The sequence below is a fragment of the Eurytemora carolleeae genome, unplaced genomic scaffold (assembly GCF_000591075.1).
Source record: "Eurytemora carolleeae unplaced genomic scaffold, Eaff_2.0 scaffold445, whole genome shotgun sequence".
NCBI lineage: Eukaryota > Metazoa > Arthropoda > Copepoda > Calanoida > Temoridae > Eurytemora > Eurytemora carolleeae.
Genome location: NW_019396462.1, coordinates 161317 through 170762, shown reverse-complemented (window position 1 = coordinate 170762; position 9446 = coordinate 161317). Strand labels below are relative to the sequence as shown.

The window sequence follows — 9446 nt, the reverse complement described above, 5'->3', positions numbered from 1 at the left end:
GGCGCAACTAGGGGCCCCCCGAGTTTCGACCCCCCTCAGCATATTTCGCCCCCCTTGCCCCCCCTCACTTGGCTTCGAAGCATGATCATGATTGTGCATCATCTTTCATCAAATTTTGTCAATCAAGAAAAAATACCACTTTTCTAGGCGCCTCGCGCATCGTTTCTAATAGAATTTCTAACTATTTTCTTGTTTTTGACTTAAAGAAAGTCAGTCTTAATTTAAAAAAGTGTATATATTAATATATTACTTCTAATGAGTATTGCAACACATATACCATTTAAGGTTAAACAAAACCTGACAATCTAAAAAAAATAACAATAAGAATTATAATAAGGATTATATTGGACTATCAGGACTTTTAAAGTCTGTAAGAGGAAAAAAGGGATAAGACCTTACTGGCAAACATTGACAGAGGGACTTCGATCAGAATTACTATTATGGATTATGGACAGACGAAATAAAGTCGAGTACTGCCAGGAAATACATAGGACTGCACAGGCCTACGATTAAGGGACTATGTAGTGGACAAATATGATTAGAAAACGAATTTCAAAAACCTGCTGTAGACTGTAATATCGGACATTACAGTTACACATGTCTCAATAAATAACTCAACCAGATCCAGGTCAGGGTTTAATATACCTGTTGACAGTATACATTTTTAAGCTGTTTGAAGTATATATATTTTTTTAAACACAAGAACAAGCCATTAATACTTTAATAATTTGGTATATTATTGAATAGTGGATTAATATAGACTTTAAGCTTTAATTTTTTTCCCTAATACGGGTTTTATAAGGGGGGTGCACATCAACCGTTAGGGGGGTACACATCAACCGTTAGGGGGGTGCACAAAAATTTTGCACCCCCTTGACTAAACATCCACTACGCTCCTGTGTAAAGACGACCTAAAACTCTAAAACTATTTTTTTTGAAGCTTGATTTTTGGTTTCTGCAATTAAATGAGTATTTTGCTGGTCTCATAAATGATTGAGCACAAAAATAAGCTGGTTTTGGCCTGCAAGGGACCCTGAATGCAAGAAAACGAAATAAACAAATTCAGGACAATCGTCCTTTGTGGGAAACCCTGTAGCTAAATGTCTAAATTGAGTCATAAATTAAGTATTTATAAAACTGAATTGGTTTTGATGGCGGTATTTCAAAAGTGTTTTTTTTTTGTAAGCAGGATGTTATTAGAATTGATGAATAAAGAATAAATATAACATGTACTATAAATATATTTAACTAATGATTACATTTTGTTGAATGGATTCAGATCTGGTGAAGAATTCTCCGGCCAACTGAAGAACATTTCTAGAACTATTTCCAATTTGAAGAAGACGATTTTCACAACCCTGAACGAACATTTTTTCAAACATTTTTCAATAAAAAACACAAAGTTACTCAATAGACTGGTCCAATGTTAAAACCTTATAATCACCGTACCAAAATATGTTTGACAATTATTGTAAACTCGAAAATCTCGTGCAAAATCTTTTAATTTAATTAATCTTTTTAATCTAATAGAAACATATTATTTTTTTATTAGAAACGTTGAACTTTTTAGAATATTTGTTCATATTTAAAATGGCAAGGTCACTTTTTAAAAATGTATAAATATTGTTAGCTATATTTAATTAGACGTTTGAAAGGAGACTCTGAAAGTAGAGCCGAGTTTAAGGTATCCCAGCATGGATACTAGATTATGGACAGGGTTTAAAGTGTCCCAGCATGGATACTAGATTATGGACAGGGTTTAAAGTATCCCAGCATGGATACTGGATTATGGACAGGGTTTAAAGTGTCCCAGCATGGATACTGGATTATGAACAAGGTTTAAAGTATCCCAGGATGGATACTGGATTATGGACAGGGTTTAGATGTTTAACTTACAGTATATACTATATACCACCTGAGCTGGGATTCTCAAGTATTGTGGATTTCAATTTCAATGTTTGATCTCGTTCTTTTGTTAATCAACAGTTTAATTTAATCTTTATTAGATATCCCGCATTGTTGTCATACCCAGTCAAGTGTTGAAGGTAACTTTGATCAAGGGGTTTGAATAACTTAAATGAAGAAATGGAAGGGTACAGCTTTTTATAGATCCTCAAATTAAAAGTGCCCACAGTAGATATCGAGATTATGAGTATCCAACACAAAAGTTCCCAGCTCAGTACAGTGTACATCAATGTACGTAATATTGCAAGGTTACAAGGCATAAACGAGCTAGGTCTACTCTACACTGGGTAGCCTGACTGGTCAGTGCTTATTAATTACGTGTTGTACCGGCACGGATCATGACTCTTTTAAACTGTTAAACTGGGTTGAAGTATTATACCTGTGGATCTAATTTGTACCAGGCGTATATAGAGATCCCTCCTAAACCACAAATAAAGAGAATCCGCCTATACCAAGGCGGCGGATGCCGCTCCGCCCGCCGCATAACCATGTCATAGTGGGCCTTTGCCTCCAACTAAACATAATTTGCAGTACAAAGTACAATAGAACTAAACCCTGTCATCTACAGTACAAGACACATCAAGGTTTTGTCACTTGTAATTTGTATACTAACAAGCTACTAAACCTTTTATCAGTACACCAAGCATAATACGCAAGATTTTTATATGCAGATTACAAAATTACAAGACCCTGTTATGATTTGTTGATGTATATATCAATACAATTTAAACGACTTTCCATTTCAATTTGTAATCGCTACCAAGCTGTCATTCAGCAGGAGTACACTTGAATATAGAAACAAAGAGAAGCTGTTAAATTACAGCTTCTCTTTTTTTTCTTGTAAACTTGTAATTTTTTAAAATCTCGTTGGACAAGTTGTCTTCATATTATTGGTAAATAAGCCGTTCACTGAAGAATGTACTGCAGTTTACAATTACAATTCCATTTGCAGTACACAATGTATTGAACCAGGTCATCTGAACACTGAACACTGTACAGCTTGTACAAATTGTTTAAGATTATATAATCTTTAATCTTGTACAATTTACATTGTTCAAGATTATATAATCTTTAATCTTGTACAATTTACATTGTTCAAGATTATATAATCTTTAATCTTGTACAATTTACATTGTTCAAGATTAAATAAGCTTTTAACGGAGTCTAAATACATTCTATAAGATTTATAGTTTATTTAACGCAGTTCACTGTATAAGATTACAAGATTTTTTATTCAACTTATGTATAAAAACCTACTGCATCTTGTTTTAAGCATGTCTATTATACTCTTTTATTCTACATTTTTACAGTTTATTTTATTATTTGTGGTATTTCTTTTGCTAACATTTTCACTTCATAACTGGATTTTGCAAAAAAATTTCAGATTCTGAAAGCAGAGCAGAGCATAAGAGCTTTTCAATGATGTATCATTTGTCATACTTGGACATCAAAAATGGAATTTAGAGGGGGAAGGGTTTAAATTTACCACCACCCCCCAGCGTACCTTGGTTTTCAAATACCTCAGCAGGGATAGGGTTAAACTGTATCCTACCTTCCTTAGATACGCAATTTTAGGTACACTGTGTTTCATCATATAGGTTCTTTATGTGTCTTAAACTTTATCCTACCTTCTCTAGATAGGCTTTTAGGTACTTTGTTTCATCGTATAGGTTCTTTATATGTCTTAAACTATCTCCAGCCTGCTTATTTAGCCCGGATAGAACTACCGTTTCCTGCCCGACATCCAGCAATCTAAATTCATCACGTCATTAAAGGTAATTTATAATTTGATAAATAATAATCATAATTAGCTGAAATTAGAGTCGATTCAAAGTCACTCTGAAGAGTTTGATAAATTGAGACCTGTAATACTATTGTATAGAAAGACGACTGTTATACTCAAGTTATTAAATAGGAAGACGACTGTTAGACTCAAGTTATTAAATAGGACTTTTAACGGAGTCTAAATACATTCTATAAGATTTATAGTTTATTTAACGCAGTTCACTGTATAAGATTACAAGATTTTTTATTCAACTTATGTATAAAAACCTACTGCATCTTGTTTTAAGCATGTCTATTATACTCTTTTATTCTACATTTTTACAGTTTATTTTATTATTTGTGGTATTTCTTTTGCTAANGCTTTAGATTGTTTAATTTTCCCAGTCCTTTTCCCCGTCCTTTTTCCCGTTCTTTTCCCAGTCCTTTTCCCCGTCCTTTTTCCCGTTCTTTTCCCCGTCCTTTTCCCCGTCCTTTCCGGGTATTACTGTACCCAGACAGATAGCTGCCATTTTTACGCTTTAAATATTACTTTATCCTTTTTTTACATTTTGTAGTAAAAGTATTTTAAGCAATCCTTCATGTTTTTGAATGACTGATCAGAAATTTGTTTCTCTAGTTTATAGTTTGTTGCGAAGTTGTTATTTTCTGTAAAGTACAAATGTTGATGACTGCATGAAAACAGAGAGCCAACATAACATTTATAATTTGATTTAGGGACTGTGTACGTAATTTCAAGTGATCCCTTGTTTAAAGATTGGAATGCCTGAGGTAAGATACAAATCTTAATCTGAGTAACAATTGGTAAGATATTCCACCGTAAAAAGGTTGAATTTGTCTTTGTTGCTTAAATTCACTTAATATCACTTTATAAAAACCCTCAATTTGAAATTATCATTGTTTATGTATATATTGTTTATTGTAACTGGCCTTGTAGGGCGCTTCGCGCCCATCTTCTAAATTAATGTCAACATGTTCTCTTTGTGTACATCGTAAAACAAAACAAAAATAATTCGCGGATTTTCACAAAAAATTTTCGTGGATTTTCAAAATTTTTAAAAATTTAATGAAGATCGAATTTTGATTTAATAATAATAATAAGAATAGTAGCAATAATAATAATAATAATTCCAATTATAATTACTTTGGTTAAACCTCAAGCCTGATAAGTAGCTTATCTTTTATGCAAGATGTATAAAAAAGTATGCAATATTATTCTTTTTATGCCATTAACACTAATTAATAATTACTTACTTATTTCTGTATGTTTCTAAGGACTGGGATCCATACAGTGAAGGAGTAGGACTTAGAGAGGACTCTCTACTTGTATCCCTGGACACACGGTACTCCCTTCCACTCTCCCTGTACTCCCTTCCACTCTCCCTGTACTCCCGTCCTGTTTCCCTGTACTCCCTTTCAAAATCTCTGTATCCAGACTGCTCCCTACAGAGGTCTTTTGGATTTTAACTGGAGTTTAAACACTAATTTTTGCAAGAACAAGAAATGGATATAGGGCTTCATTTTAATGCCTTGTTGACATTAAAGTTTTGCAACGCCTTGACCAAACGTAAACTGTTTATAAACTATAATTAAAGCTTCCCTTTAAAGGAAGTAATTGGAAAAATCTTGAAAAAAACAAACATGCCACGTGCCTTACAAGTTACAATATGCTCTATCATAACAAAACAAGTTTTTGTATCTACATTGAAATTGATTTGAACTCTACACGTGAAAGCTAATTTGAAACATAATTTTGAGAAACCATTTTAAAAAGTAGAAAATTGTTATTTTTTTATCCAATGAAGTTTCCTTAATGAGAGAGGAAATGAACTCTCTGGTTCTGTGACGTAAAAAGATGGAGTTGCGCTAGGAGGTCGGGATATGCTTGGAGGTCGAGACCTATTCATAGACTGTCCTCGACCTAATTAATTAAAAAATGAAGATTTAGAAAGCACGAAGATCATTAAAATCACAAAGATTATGAAAATCATGAAAATTATGAAGATCATGAAAATTATGAAGATCTTGAAAGTCACGAAGATGATTAAAATCATGAAGATTATGAATATGCTGAAGATGAGGAAGATGATAAAGATGATAAATATGATAAAGATGATGAAGATGATGAAGATGATGAAGATAATGAAGATGATGAAGATGATGAAGATGATGAAGATGATGAAAAGATGATGAAGATGATGAAGATGATGAAGATGATGAAGATGATGAAGATGATGAAGATGATGAAGATGATGAAGATGATGAAGATGATCAGTATTCAGAAATATACCTGATAATGAAGAAGAAGAGGTAGATTTCTGGACTTGAACCTGAAATGAAATTTCTCGTCAATTTGTTTATAGAAAAATATAAACCATAAAATATGTTAGGTTACAAAAGATGAAAAATTGTGCAAATAGTTGTGCAATTAACACAGACCCATTTTATTTAATAAGTTAATGTTTAAGCTGCTGTAGTATATTTCTGCCATGTTTAAAACTATTACTCAGCATGGTTCGTTTAATACTACATCTAAACCTAAACCTAGAGAAAGGTTTAAACCTGAAATTCAGTTTAATATAACCATTGTTCATCTTATTTTATTTCTAAACTTACGCCTGAAGAAAGATTTCAATCTGATACTCAGTTTAAAGCAACCATTGTTCATCTAATGCTACTTATAAACCTTTACCTGGAGACAGGTTTTAACATGGTCCTCTGTATCTAGAAACCATGGAGCATGGTTCCGTCTAATGCTACTCCATAAGCCTATACCTGGAGAAATGTTTCAACACGATCTTCAGCCTCTAGAAACCCTGGAGCATGGTTCCGTCTAGTACTGCTTCTATACCTTAAGAAATGTTTCAACATGATCCTCCGCCTCTAGAAAACCCTGGAGCATGGTTCTGTTCAGTACTACATCTATACCTTGAAAAATGTTTCAACATAATCCTCTGCCTCTAGAATCCCAGTAGCATGGTTCCGTCTAGTACTAATTCTAAACCTGGAGAAAAGTTTCAACATGATCCTCCGCCTCTAGAAAACCCTGGAGCATGGTCTAGTACTGCTTCTATACCTGGAGAAAGGTTTCAACATAATTCTCTGCCTCTATGAACCCTGGAGCATGGTTCCTTATAGTAGTGGTTCTATACCTGGAGAAAGGTTTCAACATGATACTCTGCATCTAGAAACCTTGGATCATGGTTCCGTCTAGTACTACTCTTACACCTGGATAAAGGTTTCAACATAATTCTCTGGCTCTATGAACCCTGGAGCATGGTTCCGTCTAGTACTACTCTTATACCTGGATAAAGGTTTCAAAATAATTCTCTGGCTCTATGAACCCTGGAGCATGGTTCCACCTAGTACTGCTTCTATACCTGGAGAAATGTTTCAACATGATTCTCTGCCTCTAGAAACCTATGCGCATGGTTTCCTCTAGTACTACTTCTATACCTGGAGAAAGGTTTTAACATAATCTCTTCCTCTAGGAACCCAGGACCATGGTTCAGTCTAGTACTACTTCTATACCTGGAGAAAGGTTTCAACATGATCCTCTGCCTCTAGAAACCCTGGCGCATGGTTCCGTCTAGTGCTGGATTTACGGGATACAGATGGAGAAGTGGATTCACTAAGAACTCGTAGAACCTAGTATATATAAACTTTAATTGCAAAAAGGAACATTATAGTTTCTTCTTAGAATATGAAACTTTATCTATAAAATGATGACGGAGATGTTTTCATTTTTTATCATTGAAAATTGACAAAGGCATTTGGCCAAAGCTTTTGTAGAATTCTGTAGTGTTCTACAGAACAGACAACTATCATTAGATTTGTTCTGTTTGAAATAAAATAAAAATAACAAGATTCTTCTGGACTGAATTCTTGGGGGATGTTGTGATTTTTTTGGCACCCTTACTATAAATCAAATGTTGATCATAATTTAAAAAGTAAATGTTGCAAAATCGAACATCGTGCCGTCCATGAGCAAAAAGTCAATTGTTAGGAATCTTAAAATTCTTTTAAGTTTTTTAAGTTTCTTTAAACTGTTTATTTTCATTTGCGGCTTCTCTTTAAATTTGTGACTTAAGCACGTCTTTCTTTTAAGAACTAATGGAGATATTCACAAAAATTTAACACTTGAGTGAGAAAAGTGACGTTATCTTTCACATTTGTTATCAGATTCAGGTTTTGAGGTTGCCGATGTAGATTGGGCAGTGCTTTCTTTACATGAAGGGTAATCTAAAATTACGCTTACAGTCCCTTTGGTGCTTATACACTTGTCTGAAGTATTTTAATTAATGGAAAATATTTCATCGGATCAGAGAAAAATGTTGAAAATTAAAAATATTTGTGTTTGACAAAACACTAATGATTTTAAAGTATTTCAGTAAAATTTTCATCTCCTTAACTTGTTGGCATCTGTTTTCTGTCATTTGAAAATTTATAATCAGCTGTCATCTGTTCCATGTTAATATTACACAATAAAATGATTCTTCTAATCCTGTTTTGTACTTAAGAATGTAACTTTAATATTGACTATACTTGAACTAAATATACATTTCTTAAGTTTGAATTCACTCTTTAAACAATTAATTTGATCTTAAAAATGTTTTTAATTAAAAAAAAACAAGAAAAGTTTAGATTTTACAAATATATCAAGAGAGCACTTTCATAATCAAAATTATTTATACGTTTCACCACATTTTGGAAAGTCATACAATCGATTTATTTTTCATACATTATTTTTCTTAGAGCAAAGAAGATTTAAACGTCATCATATCTTTAATGTCTATAATATAGTACGCAATGTATTGCAATGTACCAAGGTAGCTGAGACAGGTTCAGGTTCCTCCTCCTCCTCCTCCTCCTCCTCGTCGTCGTCTTCATTCCTGGTCGAGGTTCCATTTACTCCAGGTCCTCCTTCATCCTCATCCTCCACAAACCTCATATTTTTTAACTGAAAATATGAATAAATATAAGATACTCAGCTTTGCATGGACAATAAACTTTCGGTAAATAAAAGTAAACCAATACTTAATCTTGAACCTCTAAACCAAGCTTAGCGTGTTTCCGTGGTTCCCTAATCAAAGTTTGAGGCAAATCGGTCAAGGGGTTCCTGAGTTATGATCGAACATACTAACTTTTTATGTATTGATTTATTTAATAAATTTGGAATTGATTCTTTGCCACAAACTCCAATTTTCTAATCCCTATTTCTACGTAACCCAATGCTGTAGACCGTATATATTTTAAATTGTAAATTCTGTTAGATTAAATATAGTTTAAGTTTGAAAAATCAAAGGTTTACACCATCAGGTTGTAGATTTATGAGGATTAGACAATTTGAATTTGTGTCAATTCCTTTGAATCGGGTAAATTTTGTTAATATCTTCGCCAACTTTTAATATCATGCTTCATAAATAAATACTATTTTCATGTTTTCTTTAAAATGTGTTGTAACTTAACGTTGCTAATTGAAATTGATCAATACTACATCTTTTTTTGTGAACAAATTTGAAATTTTCTTGCCAATATATTAAACAACTTCTCAAGTCTCGTGAAACAAGATTATAATACTATTTTTGAATTTCAAGTCTGGAGCATTTTTACCTTTTGTTTATTTTAACTCTTAAAGGGAGTGTTCGCGAAAAATGAAAGGGGGTATAGGCTTATAATGCGATAAAAAAGCGCTTTTG

The 9446-nt window shown here is 33.1% G+C and overlaps 2 protein-coding genes across 2 annotated transcripts; both read right to left on the bottom strand.

The window, feature by feature from the left end:
* Nucleotides 1–1223: 1223 nt before the first annotated feature.
* On the bottom strand, nt 1224–4330 carry LOC111703726 (uncharacterized). The gene is made up of 4 exons (XM_023475763.1): nt 4296–4330; nt 3594–3717; nt 2345–2479; nt 1224–1358 (listed from the first exon to the last, which is right to left on the bottom strand). Exons 1-4 carry the CDS (start codon nt 4328–4330, stop codon nt 1245–1247), a joined length of 408 nt encoding a protein of 135 aa, XP_023331531.1. The 3' UTR covers nt 1224–1244.
* A 667-nt stretch (nt 4331–4997) lies between these two features.
* On the bottom strand, nt 4998–8727 carry LOC111703727 (uncharacterized). Its single transcript, XM_023475764.1, has 5 exons — nt 8573–8727; nt 7279–7395; nt 6038–6077; nt 5557–5668; nt 4998–5190 (listed from the first exon to the last, which is right to left on the bottom strand). Exons 1-5 carry the CDS (start codon nt 8696–8698, stop codon nt 4998–5000), a joined length of 588 nt encoding a protein of 195 aa, XP_023331532.1. The 5' UTR covers nt 8699–8727.
* Between the last annotated feature and the right edge of the window lie 719 nt (nt 8728–9446).

Coding starts and splice junctions, on each gene's coding strand:
- LOC111703726 (XM_023475763.1), bottom strand. CDS start 4,330: ATGAAGGATTGCTTAAAATACTTTTACTACAAAAT. Junction 3,718..4,295: donor AAATACTTTTACTACAAAAT/GTAAAAAAAGGA, acceptor TGATGAATTTAG/ATTGCTGGATGTCGGGCAGG. Junction 2,480..3,593: donor TAAAAGCCTATCTAGAGAAG/GTAGGATAAAGT, acceptor AATTATGTTTAG/TTGGAGGCAAAGGCCCACTA.
- LOC111703727 (XM_023475764.1), bottom strand. CDS start 8,698: ATGAGGTTTGTGGAGGATGAGGATGAAGGAGGACCTGGAGTAAATGGA. Junction 6,078..7,278: donor ATGTTGAAACCTTTCTCCAG/GTATAGAAGTAG, acceptor ATTTCATTTCAG/GTTCAAGTCCAGAAATCTAC. Junction 5,669..6,037: donor CTCTTCTTCTTCATTATCAG/GTATATTTCTGA, acceptor TTAATTAATTAG/GTCGAGGACAGTCTATGAAT.